A 15,721-nucleotide genomic window follows, 5' to 3' on the forward strand; every position below is an offset into this window, starting at 1 on the left:
GGCACCTTAAAACGAATGCTTTTATTATGGCATAGGCATTTGTGGAGTAGAGTCCATTTCATCAGATGCAAGAATATTGTCAGGAGGCGCCGTAGCAGCCTCTTTCAGTAGACTCCAATAGCCAACTCAAGACACAGACGAAAGGATTCTTTTCAAGGCTTTAATCCTTTTACAACTTAATGACTCTTTCAGATGATAATCACCAGCGACTAAGCAAGGAACAGCAGAGTGGCCTATGCGCCGAGTAGGCAGTTGATCCCCGTTTGAAGGAGAGTCACTTGAAGACCCTGAACTTATGGGCTAGGGAGAGATCCTCCCTCTTTCCCTTGGGTCCACGGGAGGTGGCCATTGCTTGTGCGCCAAACGGGTGCTACGCCTCCTTTCCGCGCCCTCCATCGCTCGTCGCTCTTTGCGTCTGCATCGAGCATCTAGCAAGCACTTTCTCCCTGCTAGAATTACTATCTCAGGAATGCCGGCAGGAGGAATCTCTGCCAGCTGCTGTGCTTGTGAGGGATGATCTGGCTCCTCTCCCACGGATTGCTGATCCTCCTTAGAATCAGAACTACTCTGGGGTTCTATCGGCTCAGTTTCCACCCTGACAAATATATACATGCATGGCTGGGGGCGGAGGGGGGGAATTCCATGAAAGCTTAAATAATCGTTAGTTCTTTAACAGGTTTGTTAGTCTCTGAGGTGCTACAGCCCTGCCAAGAGTTATTTTTATCCTTCCAGGTGTAGCTATGTTTTGGCACTATGCTCCCCCCCACTCCGCCAACCAACATGCCAATGTAAGATGATGATGGCTTTTAGTATTATATTTATACCCTGCCGTTCTTCCCAGGAGCTAAGGTCAGCATACATGGGCTGAATCTACTCATAGCAGTTTTATCATTACCATGCTGCAGTGCTACCTCTTGGTGCCCATTGGTGTCATGTGCACCAATAGTTATCATTGCAGTATGATAACGGTAAAACTGCTGTGTGTAGGTCTGGCTATGGTTCTTCCCGCCCACCCCCACCTCCTGCCTATTTTATCCTCACAACAACCCTGTGATGTACATTACGCTGAGAGAGAGTAATGCCCAAGGACATGCAGTGAGCTTCCTGGCTGAGTGCATACTTGAATCTGGGTCTCCTGAGTCCGTGTCCAAGATCCTAATACAGCCTTCCCCAGCCTGGTGACCTCCACATGTTTTGGGCTTCAACTCCCATCAGCCCCAGCTAGCATGGACAATGGTCAGGAATGCTGGGAAATATAGCCTAAAACCTCTGGAGGGCAACAGGTTGGGAAAGACTGCTCTAACCATTGCATCATACTGCCATTCATCTTTGTAATCATTCCTGATTTACAGTGGTCCTTATTAAAGGATTTGTGGCAGGCATCAATTACCACACTTCTGCTCCTACAAATTGCTGTTGTGGCAGAAATTAGACCATTATTATTTAATCTGTGCTATTCAAATGAGCCTTTACTAGTCGAATCAAGATACTGATTCCAGAAGCCTGGCTTCTAGGCAGTAATATCCATTTTGGATCTAGCAGGATGAACTAAGTACTGGGAATGGGAATGTGTGAAAGCATCCCAGGGTGTATGAAGGATGAGCATTGCAGGTAACTATTTCTCACATGCTTATCCTGTTTCTCTGGAATTTCCAAAATAAATAGTTTTGATGGAAAGGCTCTTGGAATTGTTGTCGAGGACAAGCTGAATATGAGCCAACAATGTGATGTGGCTGCAAAAAAAGGCAAATTCCATTTTGGGCTGCATTCATAGAAGCATAGCTTCCAAATCCCGGGAAGTACTAGTTCCCCTCTACTCAGCACTGGTTAGGCCTCATCTGGAATACTGTGTCCAGTTCTGGGCACCGCACTTTAAGAAGGATGCAGACAAGCTGGAGAGGGTTCAGAGGAGGGCAACAAAGATGATCAGGGGACTGGAAACAAAGCCCTATGAGGAGAGACTGAAAGAACTGGGCGTGTTTAGCCTTGAGAAGAGAAGACTGAGGGGAGATATGATAGCTCTCTTCAAGTACTTGAAAGGTTGTCCCAGAGAGGAAGGCCAGCATCTCTTCTTGATCATCCCAGAGTGCAGGACATGGAATAATGGGCTGAAGTTACAGGAAGCCAGATTCCGGCTGAACATCAGGAAAAACTTCCTGACTGTTAGAGCAATACAACAATGGAACCAATTACCTAGGGAGGTGGTGGACTCTCCCACACTGGAGACGAGTTCAAGACGAGGCTGGACAGCCATCTGTCAGGGCTGCTCTGACTTGGATTCCTGCATTGAGCAGGGGGTTGGACACGATGGCCTTGTAGGCCCCTTCCAACCCTACTATTCTATGATATGATTCTAAGGCTTGGAATTTTATCCAGACCATGAATTTGATCCAAACCCCAGCTCTCTTCACTGAACAGAAACAGTACAAACATCACTTGTATTTCACAGCAGAAATTCAGAATGAATTCTTGGTTTTAAAACAAACCAACAAACTAGCAAACAATTATATCTGAGAATGGCTACTTCATTTCTATGTGACTTGAGGATGACTGTTACAGATTTTAAGAACCAAAAATGCAAAAAACCCACCAAAACACTGCAGATAATTTATGCTACAGATTGGTCTTAGAGGCCCCTTCCAACCCTACTGTTCTATGATTCTATGATCTGGACCAGACAAGGGCTGTGGAGGCAGTTTTGATTCTGGGTTTGCAGCCCAAATATGGCAAAACCCTGTTAATAGCAATCTCGGTGGAGCAGACAGATTACTTGGTGGTAAGCAGAGCATAAATAGCTAGATAACAGAAGAAATCTGGTGGGATTTCCACTGTTTAAGATAAGTCATTGATTTAGCTTACTTCTGCAAAGGAGAAAGGGGAGCAGAGAAAGGAGGAATGTAATTAGTGATCCAACTAAATAGGATCTTTTCCAAATTCATGGAGATATGTCTAACCTCGAAATAATCACATCTAAGCAATTCTACCAAAACTACTTTGGAAAAGATAAAATATATCGCTGGGGTCGGGGGGGATTAAAAGTGGGAATAATTAAAAATGTCATCCCCACCCCCACCATGAAATCTGCTGCAACACCCTTACAAACATAGTTTACTTTGACTTTTGTATGACTGAAGTAAGGACTTTTTATCGAAGTAAAATGCTAGTGGTTCTGAAGCTGGAATCAGGAGCTTTGATGTCCTGAGCTTCTTGAGCACCGTGGAAGTGTGGGTGCAAATGCCTCAGAACCCTTTTCAGGCAGAGAAGGGCATAAGAATGTACAACATCAGCCCTTGTGACTGACAGGCAGTATGAAGCTTCTGGATTGGTCAGAACCCATATAAATGCTTGTAACCTGGACACCTCCCCTTTCCTGGTTGTCAGAGTACCTACTGCCTGTGGCTTTTCTGACTCCCACCTCAGCAACTGACCTCAACCCTGCATTTTCTGTGTAGCTGTCTGCAATTCTTTAACTCAGGGATGGACAACGTGTGGCCCTCCAGATGTTTTGGCCTATAACTTCCATCATTCCTCACCATTGGCTGTGCTGGCTAGGGCTGATGGGAGTTTTAGGCCAGTGCATCTGGAGGGCCACACGTTGTCCACCCCTGCTTTAACTGGGGGAGGTTGACCTGGTGTTGAATGGGGTACGGCTATCCTTGAAAGACCAGGTCTGCAGCCTGGGGGTCATTTTGGACTCCCAGCTGTCCATGGAGGCTCAGGTGTCAGCTGTGAGCCGGACAGCACTGTATCAACTCCATCTGATACGGCGGCTGTGCCCCTTCCCTCCTGACCATCTGCTCCCATCGGTAGTACATGCCTTGGTCTCCTCTCGTTTAGACTACTGTGATGCGCTCTACGTGGGGTTGCCCTTGAAGACGGTTTGGAAGCTGCAGCTGGTACAGAACGCGGTGGCTCGCCTGATTAAAGGCAGCCACCGGCGAGATCACATCACTCCAGTGCTGAAGGAGCTGCACTGGTTACCAGTTGTTTTCTGGGCCAAATTCAAGGTGTTGGTTTTGATCTTTAAAACCCTATATGGTTCCGGCCCAGCCTATCTTAAGGAGTGCCTCCAGCAACACCAGACAGGCCGCTTAACAAGATCAGCCTCGGATGGCCTTCTCTCTGTCCCATCAGCCAGGACAGCTAGGCTGGTGGGGATGAGGGAGAGGGCCTTTTCTGTGGTGGCCCCCACTCTGTGGAACTCCCTCCCTAAGGAACTCCGTCATGACCCCTCCTTAATGAGCTTCCGTCGTGCATTAAAAACATGGTTGTTCAGGCAGGCATTTGGGGTGGGTTAGGGTATTTTAGAAAATGTTTTTATTGTAGAATTTCATTGTTTTAAACTGTTTTATTACATGTTGTACATCGCCCAGAGTGGCTGGGTGACCAGCCAGATGGGTGATTAATAAATTTAATAAATAAACAAACAAACAAACAAACAAACTGGAAATGTAGGAAATTGAAACAGAGACCTTTGCATGTGCAAAGCAAATGTAATTTGTCACAGAACGATGTGCTTTCCACTCATTCTTATGTCAGCCTTCCTCAACCGGGCGTCCTCCAGATGTTTTGGACTTCAACTGCCATCAGCTCTAGCCACCATGGCCAATGGTCAGGAATGCTGGAAGCTATAGTCCAAAACATCTGGAGGCCACCAAGTTTGGGAAGGCTGTGATATGTTTGATCAGGTTGACTTCATTTCATAAAACCTATACAAATATTGGGGAGAAATTATTAACTTTTCTGGGAAATTGTGCAGAAAAACTCTTTTGGGTATAATATTTCAACAAGGGTTGGGGGAAGGTTTGATAGCATCATTTAGAAACTCTTTCCAGATGAGCAGAAGCACTGTGTGAAAGTGAACTGACAATTGTCGTTTGCCATTGTAACAGCAGTACGATTGGGAATGTCAGTTAAAATTATCTACCAATAACAAGCAAATAATAATTCTTCTGGACTCAGAGTCCCAGTTATTTCTGCACACAGTTGACATTTTATTATTATTGACAGATCCAGTGTACCCCACACCACCGCTCGTGTACAAAACACAAACGTATGCAGAAAAATCACGAAGCAGAATCGGCAAAAGCAAGACAGAAAGGGTACTTCTTTCTAGATTTGGCAGTTCATCGATATGTAAGAAATGGAAGTTTAAGGGGGCAAAGAAAGGTATGCAAGAGTGAGCATTTTCCTTTACTGGAAAGCTTTAAAAATAGAATGGAAAGTAGCTAATAAAAAGAATTAGAACACTGGAGACAGGAAGGCAAGGTGGTTTTGAATGGCATTTAGAATGTAGCCAACTTCTGGCATTAGGTAAGAAATGGAGATACTTGACTGAGTTTGTCATGTCAGCATATTTTTTGCATCCAAAGGGCAAAATGTTTACACTGGAGTTAAGTACCAGCAGTGGTTTTGAGTTTAACCAGTAATGTAAAACACCTACTGGAGAAATGTCCTTTTTAATGTTAGGGCTGATTCATACATGCAGGCCATCGTTATGCAGCATCCTTGGGCAGCTGCCCGGGCCTCAGTGTCCCAGCAAGGCCCACTGCTGCCAGCCCTGGGACCTCCCATCAGTCCTGGGTGGTGAGCCACCATTTCAATTTCCCACAATGCTCCCTGGGGTAGCACCAATCCAGGACATTTTGGGAATGGAAAAGGTTGGCTTGTCATGAGGTGGTGATCAGAGTCCTGCTGTTCCCACCATTCTGCTGCCATGAAGTAAGTCCCTCAGGGATCCCCTCCAGTGTAGGAGGGGCACCACCAGAGGATGCTTGGGGTTAGGGATATTGGAGAAATCTGCAACAGAACCAAGATGTTCAGATGCTCATGAATCCGACCTGTGGATCCTGCAGCAGACCAGCTTTTCTCCTCTTGGGTGGATTCCGCAGACTTGTAGACTGCTTTTATAACTATCTCGAATTTTCAGCAAATTTCACCATAGAAAAATATGCAAAAATTTTTTTAAAAGAGCCAAAAATGCATATTTCCCCCTAGGCTAAAGTGTGAAAATGCACATGATGGGGGAATCTACGCATTTTTACATGCACAAAATTGCACAAATGTGCATTTGCGCAAATTCAGAAACAAAAACATCTGATTCTGCCAGAACAAAAGGCACCTGACAATCTGTGAATCCAGCAAAGTTGTGTTTGCCAACATACTTTATAGAGGTACATTCATTACAGAGACAGGATTGCATGCAGCTATTGAGTGCAAACTTTGGAAAGCCCAAATTTGCTGCTGCATAATTTGCAAAATGAGTTGCAGAAACAGATAATAGAAATATGAAATCTGTGCCTTTATAATGACAAGTAATAACAGCAACAGTTCTTACTCCTGTCTTAACACACATGATGCTGGTTTTGTAAGTAGTTAAAACTTCAGTAGAATACTGATGGTGTTAGGAGTGTTGCCTAATCTTCAGCAGTTTGATAGAGGAAAGGTTGGATGACAGTGAATTTCTTCATCAAAACAGTGGAGCTTCAAATTGAGAAATGGTAATATGCGAGGATTTCCTCAAAGCCAAGATAACATCAGAACAAATGCAGAAAAGCCAATGACATTGATCTTCTGCTGGTCCGATCTTGATCTGATCATTGATCTTCTACTAGTCTGATCTACTGACCTGATCTGGTCTGGTCCGATCTTCTATTGGTCTGAACAAATGCAGATAAACCAGTGACACTGATCTTTTGCTGTTGGGTTTGATCCACAATTGAGTCATGTTCCAACCTAAGGCCGCCTTGAGTGCCATTTTTGGTAGAAAGGCGAGGTATCAATCAAATAAATAAATAAAAATAAGTGTGCCACACCACCACTGTCTTTGCCTTTTGTTTCAATTTTTAAGGAGAGATTAAAAAAAATAAGCAAGCAAGAGGTAGAGAAGGACAGAATGGGGAAAATATGGGGAGAGAAAAATGGGAAGAAAGTGAGAGAGAAGCATAAAGACAGACACAGAAGGTATGTTTGGGTCCTATGACATATAAAGTAAAAGTAGGTCCAGTGCTTCAGGGAAGCAAAAGACTTCCATCGTGTCATGATGCAAATGTATAATACAAACCGTAAGCTAATTAGTATGTATAAATGATCAAGTAATTTTTTAAAAAATGAAATGTTGACCTGAGGAATTGTAGGTTTTACCCCCAGTAGGTACTTTCTGCATATGTAATGACAGATGGGATCCATTTATGTCAGCAGGAGGTTCTGAAGTTGATGGAGTTTTTTATCATTTTTCCTTTTCAAAAAGTGGGTTTCAACCCAGACGGCATTCTGTGAAATTCAAGGTTTTATTCTGAATTATGAAGGTAGGGCTAGCTTTTTGTAACTGAAAACTCTTCTGGCCTTCAAGCAGTAACAAAATTTCTTGTGACAACATTTGAAATAACCTTCTTCAAAAATAGGATTCTTTCTTTAATTACTTCTGGCTTCATATAGCATCTATATTCATATAAATGTAATCCTGTAAGAGACCAAGCCTATGGTCCCTGGGTGAGCATCCCAGGGACCATAGGATTGTTCAGATCCCCCCTTCTGAGGTTGGAGACAGTGCTTTGACCTTGGAAGGGGGAGTTAGAGATCTGACCCTCGTTCCCTGCCCCCCCACAGGCAGCATGGCAAGAACCATGCTGGCTGCCCTCCAAGGCTGGAAAAGTGGCAGAGGAGGAGGAGGAGGAGGAAAGGGGGTGTTCCAGTGGGTGCGGAGGGGAGGAGACTGGAGAGGCCAGGTTACAGTTTATCCTCAGCATCCTCCAGCCTCTTTCCCTCCCCCTCTGAAGCGCCCTCACTAGACAGGCTGAAAAGCCTATCTAGCAAAATCTGCAGGGCGGGAGGACAGGGAGATGAAGATTGCCTCCACCACTCCTCCCACCCTGCATTGGGTGCCTCTGAGTTTGGGGGCTTCTAGTCACCAAGGGTGCAGTCAATAGGATTGTGCCCTAAGAAAAATATCAGTGCAGAATTTAAAGATCATGATTTACCTCTAAACTGGTAGATTTTTTGTGGGAAATCCTTCTAATATACAGGTAACATCCAGGAGTAATGAAATGTGGACTTTTAGACAGAGGAAATGTGTCAGGGCTCACAGACTGTTTTTGAAATGTGACCTAATAACATTCATGAGATGTGGTGTTACTGCATTCTTTCCTATGTTCTTTGATTTTGCAATCTAGTCTTGTTCCCAGGGCAGGCTTGACCATACAAAAATACCGGAAACACCTGGAGAAGCACACAGGGCCCAAACAAAGTCACATGTTATTGGGGCTTGGAGATTAAGGGGGGACCATCCTGGATTGCAAACCCGTTATCACGAGAAAGAAAAATGGAGGCTATATTGTAGATCATGTTTGAGGATATTTATGGGAACAGCTTTCCCTGTATCTATATATCTATTGTCCAGATCCTGTGAGATTTGCTGGAGCCAATCAGAAGCAATATTAGAGCAGAACAAACAACATTCTGAACAGTGAGTTTCTGCCTCAGGCCATTTTCTACAATAGAGAGTGTGCTTGTGCATTAAACATCATCTTGTAATTTGAGAGACCGAGAGATTTGTCTCAGAATTTCTTGTGCATAGGCAGGTGGAAGGGACAGCTGTCCCTTATAATTCAGGGACATTGATCCCAGGGACAGTGGGAGCCAGTGGTGCTGGTAGGATCTACAGGTCCAAAAATATGTGATGTGAGTAAATGTTTAGTTCACACACTAATTTTCAGTGATGTGTGCATACACCTAGAGATTTTTTGCACACTGCCAGTGGGTGCTTCAGGGGAAGGCTTTTATTGTACTATCAGCCTGCCTCATTCACAGAATTTTACCAGTGGGTGGGGGCCCAGATGATGTTCTCATCTTCCATTTGTAACCTTTCCATCTTTTCCAACTGCTTCTTCCATCCTCTTTCTTACCAAAGAAAATATGTTAACAAGGAAAAGATGGAATAGCTGTGTAACATCTTTTGATATGGTAGCAGTGAGACACCTCCATCTGGAAGTACTCAATGATACTGGCAGAATCTGAAAAAAAGAAAGTTTCAGCAAGCTAGCACTTTGCTCTGCACTCAGCAACTACAGGCATTCTACTATGGGGCATGAACTGTTAAGTGTTCCATTCTGTGGTTACTTGAGGCTCACAGGGGAAACCAGTAGCATATGATGGCAGTTAGACAAAGGCAAGAAAAGTCCCATTTAACAAGCAGAGTCGAGTCACAGTATGCATGGTCAGGGTGAGCAGATATAGTCCATTCAAAGTAGATAGGTTGAGGCATGACAGACAAGGTCAAGGCAGAAGAAAACAGGACCTTGGATAGCTCCAAGTGAGTCCTGCTGGCTGGAACTCTCTTCTAGTAGGACAACAGGAGAATGTTGCCTCAGCAGGGAGCTAAAGCCAACTGAAACCTTAGGTAGGCTGACAAGACCTGTAGTGTGGTCAGCCCTACCTCTCCTGGAGGAGCTGACTTGACCATTAAAAGGCCTTCACCTGATTTTGTAGCCTGAGACTTCTGTGAGGCTAGGGAGATGGAGGGTCTGCAGAGGATTCCTCCTCTGAATCAGAGGATGATGGCAGGGCTGTGTCCTTTGGCTGGGAGGGCCCTGAATAAGGCACTGACTTTGCTACCCTCCAAAAGTAGCCTGTGTCTTGTCCTCATCAGAATTCTCTGCTGCACGCTGGAAAGGCTGGTGGTCAAGATGCTAAGCCACCTAGGTATTTTGTCTTTCCAAGTGTGAACTTCCAAGAGAAATTGCATTTGGGGAGATAATTCTTGGTTTTGCAACAAAAGACCAAAAAGATAAAAGTTTAAAGTGAATTAGCCTGTTTATAAAATATTTGCAGCTCTGCTGGTCCATTAGAATTTTGTAAAGAATTGACAGGATGATATCTTCATATTTGTACGACTTTTGTTCAGAGTGGCTCTTACATTAAACAAAAATGGCAAAATGGGGAAAGGGTGTTTTGGGACACAGCAGAAAAGCCTTAGTGTGAGCCATGGTCTAAGTTCAGAAATGCAGAAAATGTAATTCAGACTTAAAATAGAAACCTTTCTTTCATGACTCATGGGACTGTATATAAGGGATGAGATTGTGTTATGTGTGTGTGAGGGGCTCTATGTTAAAAGTTTGCATGGGACCAAAAAATATGCTTGGGCCTTGGTAGCACAATTCAAGGGGTGCCCACCATGCTAGAAGCAGTGTATAGGTCTGGGTTGTTGTGCTATTTGTGACATGGCCAGCTTCCCACAAATATTCAGAATGCACCACAGTATTTTCTGCAACGTTCCAGGGGATACTAGGGATACAATCAGTTTGCTTGACAGATACAGCACCTATAGCAGGGGCAAAGCATTAAAGCCCCCCACATCATAGTCTCACTCTGGCTTGCCCCTCCCCACTGCTGGCTGTTTATTTTATTTTTTTTAAATCAGGTACACAAGGGATAAAGATGTGAATAACATGTTTAGCTTGGCCCTCACTGAATAAAAAAAAAGTTTCCAATTAATGAAGTTAGAGGTGTGGGTCATTAGTGATTTTAGGTTCTCTAAGTCAGGGGTAGGCAGAAGGTAGATCTCCAGATATTTTGGACTTCAACTCCCAGAAGCCCTTGCCAACATGGGCAATGGTCAGGTTTGGTGGGAGTTGAAGTCCAAAACGTCTGGAGTTCTACCTTCTGCCCACCCCTGCTCTCTGAGGCATTCTGCTGCAGTTTTCATTTAAATCAATATCCTCTGTCTAAATCACTGATGGAGGTTATAGTTATGCTGTATACTGTGGAATAATTAGTCTGACAGAGGAACTTGCTTTATGTAAAAAGAGATGTCGGAGTAAAGAACTGGTTTTAAAAAGATGAAGATTACCATGCATTATTTTGGCTTTTAAAAAATGGCCTTCCCACACTGTGAACTAATAGGGATGTAATCTTTTACCCCATTTAACATATAGCAAAGCTGTTCAAGACTAGCAGGATCAGCTATGGGAAATTTGCATGTTTTACAGTTAGATTTTTTTAAAAAATCTGCATTCCAAGTAAAAGTATTTTCAATATGCATTTCAGTCTTTCCAAGGTTATATCACCTCATCCCAGATGGTGAAATTACCAGCATTAAGCTCAGCCGTAGTGATCCCAACGAAAGCCTTGCCATCAGGATTGTGGGAGGCAGCGAAACGCCATTGGTCCACATCATCATACAGCACATCTATCAAGACGGAATTATTGCCAGAGATGGAAGGCTACTGCCAGGGGACATGATACTGAAGGTATGCTGTTACAGAGGTGGATGCAAATGTTTAAAAACGTTAGTAGAGGCCCAGCTTTTTAAAAAGGTTTCTAATTTGGATTCAAGTCATGGTGAGCAACATTTTGAGGCTACACTGAAGAGGAGAAGTTGACAGAAAGAAAAATAGGGGGAAGGTAGAACAGCGTATTCCTTTTATTCCAAGCTCATTGGGGTAGATTCCTTTTGAGGTCAAAGTTAGGAGGGTCTTTTCCACAGCAATGCATTATCTAGTTAAGCAGAATATTTGGATTTAAAATGCTTTTCTTCCCATTGGCATGGATTTGATAGACTGGGAAAGACTGAAGGCAAAAGGAGAAGGGGACAGCAGAGGATGAGATGGCTAGATAGCATCACTGATGCAATATGGACTTGAGCACGCTCCGGGAGAGAGCGCAGGACAGGAAGGCCTGGCGTGCTATGGTCCATGGGGTCACGAAGAGTCGGACACGACTGAACGACTGAACAACAGCAATCCAGTTCCCCATATTTCTCCACAGTAATTAAAACCTGGGTGGCTGACCTGCTGCACACAGGTCCCACCTGTGGCACAGGAAATGGGGGTTGGGGGTATGTGTGTACATGAGCTGTGTAGGCCATAGGACTTGTTATGGTGTAGAATCAGGCCCCTCTCCTATCCAGGGGGCTGTCTTCATGAGCGATTCAGTGCAAAGTTAGATCAGTCTGAGTTCCTTCGTGACAGAGGACGTTGTCACCAATCTGCTGCCAACGAGCTGCTTCCCTCTTGAAAATCCGCATTTTCTGAAACTCCTTTTACTCCGACTTTTTTACTGAACGCAGCTCCCTGGTGGTTTTACTACAGTGTGCCATGTCCCCCCAAATTAAATCCTGGGCGTGCCTCTGTGACCTGGCAGTGACGTAGTCAAGGGGTTGGGATGCCCCATTCCCTCTTGTTTCCCCAATGGAAGTAGTTTTTCCCATTGAGAAAATCCCCAGGAATGCAGCAGCGACTCCTCACATTACCGCAGTAGCGGGGACACTCATTCACCTTAGGTAGCCTGCTTTTGATCTTTAACTTATCCCCCCCATCTGTGCATGTTTACTCAGAAGTAAGAAATAAATCTCGCTCCCCTGCAGCAAAAGGGTTAAAGGCTAATGTTAGTAATTTGCCCTAAAGTGCTCTTTTGCTTCCCTGATGCTTTCTTAAATTGGTATTTCATTGTTGTGCTTCTTTGATGTTTGGTAGTTTCTCTAATGTAAAATCATTTCTCTGTTATGTAAAGTTGCAATAACAATCTTTCGGGTTTATGGGAGCTTCACATTACAAGCAGGGAGGAGAACGGCTGGGGGTGGGTGGGGTTGGAAGCAATAACTCTGTGGCAGAGTGCTGGAATGGGGTGAAATTGGGGGACTGGGCTGCTCTCGGGGGGGGGGGAGCTTCAGATGCTGCACTCAGAACCAGGGATTTTGGCTTCTTCAGGGAAATCCACATACACGGGGGAAATTAATTGCTCTCCATTCATAATAATATAGTAGTAGGGGGAGCCTGGACAGGGGCGGCAAACAAGCCTCTCTCATTGGTTGAGCACCCCCTGCCAGTTTGATGATGTTCAGTTCTACTCCCCCCACCCCACCCGGAAGTATGTTCCTTTCAAGCGCTGTGTGACCCTGAAAACCAGATTTTAAAGGTATGGTACACTTGGCTTATCTTGCTTTGTGTGACCCTGATGGACCAAAGCCGATTCCATTAAAATCTGGGTTATACCCCAACATGCTTCTCATTTCATTGTTGTGAAGATTCCCCCCTGCCCCACCTCCCACCCGCCCAGGTCTCTAGCACTGTGTTGCTGTCTTTTCCCTGGCTCAGTAGACTACAGATCAGTAGATGTCAGGGGGGAAGCTTAGCCAATAGAGTTCTGATTCTGAGGAGGAACAGTAATCCGTGGGAGAGGAGCTCGCTCATCTCTCACAAGCACAGCAGCTGGCAGAGAATTCTCCTGCCAGCATTCCTGGGATAGATAGTGACCCTGGCAGTGACAGAGCGGTGGAGGGGGGCTTGCTGGACGCTCGGCGCAGACGCAGGGAGCGACGCCAGATGGAAGGTGCGGAAAGGAGGCATAGCGCTCGTTTGGTGCGCAAACAACGGTCGTGTCCTGAGGACCCAAGGGAAAGAGGGAGGATCTCTACCTAGCCCATAAGTTCAGGGTCTTCCTGTGATTCTCCTTCAAACGGGGACCAACTGCCTTACCTGGAGCTTAGGCTACTCTGCTATCTTTCCCCAGTGCTGTTCCTTGCTTTGGTGCTAGCGACTAGTATACTGAAAGAGTCATAAAGGAATAGAGGAATAAAGTCTCGGAAATAATTCCTCGTCGTCTGTGTCCTGAGTTGGCTATTGGTGGGGACTGCAAGAGGCAGCTAGTGTGCTCCTGACAGTAGACCACCCAAAGCACAGAGGGTTGCATATGTACTGCAGTGCACACTACAGTGGCATTCTCACATCCTGAGGGCTTGATCTGTGATACATTTGCCAAAAAGGCTGGCCACTGCTATATTAATATGAACCCTGTCCTCCTTCACATCTGGTCAGTCTAGCTCAGCCTTCTGCAGTGGCCATGCTGGTTGGGGATGATGCTAGTTGTAGTCCAACATATTTGAAGGGTGCCACATTGGAGAAGGACACCCTAGCTGAAGCGGTGGGGAAACAACTCCAGTGCTGCTATGAATTCTCTTTCTCCAGATGGGACAACTGTTACTGCTTGTATTAACAGAGCGCACTCGCTGTCGTCTAAGCTAATGGGAGGGCTATAGTTCTGTGTAAATAGAAGAACAAGGACACTATCTGACACAGGAAACTCCCATCACATTTCATCATAGCTAAGGGGCCTCACTTAGGTTCGTTCCCTGCTCTGCAGTATGGTGAATCCAGCCCCATTTCCAGCTGAAACTTACTGATGATTACACAGTTCTAATTCCAAGAGAAGGCTGAGCTTAGTTGCTAGGGAAAGAGTGAATCTTCCACAGTGGGTCAACCACTGTGCCATCAAATTGCATCTCTAAACCATTGCTTGATTTATTTTTCTTACAGCAAATTAAAATGCTGGAAGCATCGTGGCGATAGGGTCAAATATCCCAGTAAAGCATACAAAGAGGACCCAAACAAAATATTAATGTAAATGTTTGCTTGGGAACCATTTCAAATATATGTGATTTCCTGTGTATTTAAAGCTTGGATCTCCTGCAAGTGAATATCCCCCTTTCAGTTCCACTAGTTTTATTGTCTAAGTACCAAGCGAAGATGTGGACCATGGTCAATACTCATTGCTCCCTTTTTATTTATAGAAGGTTTGGAAAATGAGGACTGTGTGTTTTATTGTAAATAAAGTAACTTTCAGCCAACAGATAAGACATACTAGAGAAACAGTGGGAGAGAAGGGAAGGTTTGCACAGAGTGGCACTGGAAAGAAGAAGCTGGTGGACTCAAACTAAGACAGGCAAGAGGATATTGGAGACTGAGAAGGAGCAGTAATAAAAATGAAAAGTAGCTATTAGTAGTCTGGAGATAATCAGCAAGAGAGGAAGAAAGCAGTACAGTGTGTGCTGTCCTTGGGGGAAAGGATATTACATAATGAAAACTTGGCTTCCTTTGATGGAGGCAAATGCTGGATGTCACTATAATAGGAAGACATCTGTGTAAATAGGTCGTCTGTCTGCAGTGCCAGTTCCAATTAGATGGCCTTTTACCTTACTGATTTATGATTCTGTCTTCCAGGTAAATGGCATAGACATCAGGAACGTGCTGCACAGCTACGCCTTGTCTGTTCTGAGGCAACCTTGCCAAGCCCTCCGGCTCACGGTGCTCAGAGAGCAGAGGTACCGGTGCCGAAACAGTGGACTTCCTCTTGGTGTCTCCTGCAACAGGGATGACAGTTTCCATGTCGTTCTGAACAAAAGCAGCCCAGATGAGCAGCTGGGCATCAAGCTGGTCCGCAAGGCTGATGAAACTGGGGTGTTTGTTTTCAACCTGCTGGAAGGAGGCGTTGCTGCCCGCGATGGGCAGCTTCAAGAGAATGACAGGGTGTTAGCAATCAATGGGCATGATCTACGATACGGAAGTCCAGAAAGCGCAGCCCAGCTGATACAGGTGTGTTGCAACAACTTCCACGCACTTTCTGAGCATATCTGATCAATGATGATGAGACACTTTGAGAGAAGAACTGCAAAGCAATGACCCAGTTCACATTGGTTGTTGGAAATGCAGCAGCAGGTGCTGGTTCCTATGTGCCCACCTGCTTCCACTGTGATGAAACAACCTTGGGAGGCCCCCTCCCTGAGTTGTTTATGTGACATCTAAACCCAGAATTCTGGGTTGTTGGGGGACAAACAACCCAGGGTTTGAACCCACGGTTTAACTTATTTATTGCAGCAGAATTGGGCAGGTGTGCAGGAACCAGCACACACACTTACTCCCACTGCATTTCTAACAGCCCACAGTCTGTT

General features: G+C 45.0%; 1 protein-coding gene across 4 annotated transcripts in view; it reads left to right on the top strand.

Annotated features, from left to right (window-relative positions):
- Window positions 1-15,721, top strand: part of LNX1 (ligand of numb-protein X 1) — a 135,092-nt gene that overhangs the window by 88,755 nt on the left and 30,616 nt on the right. For 2 of the 4 annotated variants that reach the window (XM_084856753.1, XM_084856755.1), the window contains 3 exons: window positions 5,011-5,169; window positions 11,044-11,246; window positions 14,994-15,365. In XM_084856753.1, coding sequence (XP_084712879.1) covers window positions 5,011-5,169; window positions 11,044-11,246; window positions 14,994-15,365 — 734 coding nt within the window. The remainder of the gene's footprint in view (window positions 1-5,010; window positions 5,170-11,043; window positions 11,247-14,993; window positions 15,366-15,721) is intronic. The other 2 variants (XM_084856754.1, XM_084856756.1) reach the window with 1 other exon arrangement.

Source organism: Heloderma suspectum, chromosome 5 (genome assembly GCF_057233095.1).
Source record: "Heloderma suspectum isolate Gila_16-S chromosome 5, 16-S_ref, whole genome shotgun sequence".
Classification (NCBI taxonomy): Eukaryota; Metazoa; Chordata; class Lepidosauria; order Squamata; family Helodermatidae; genus Heloderma; species Heloderma suspectum.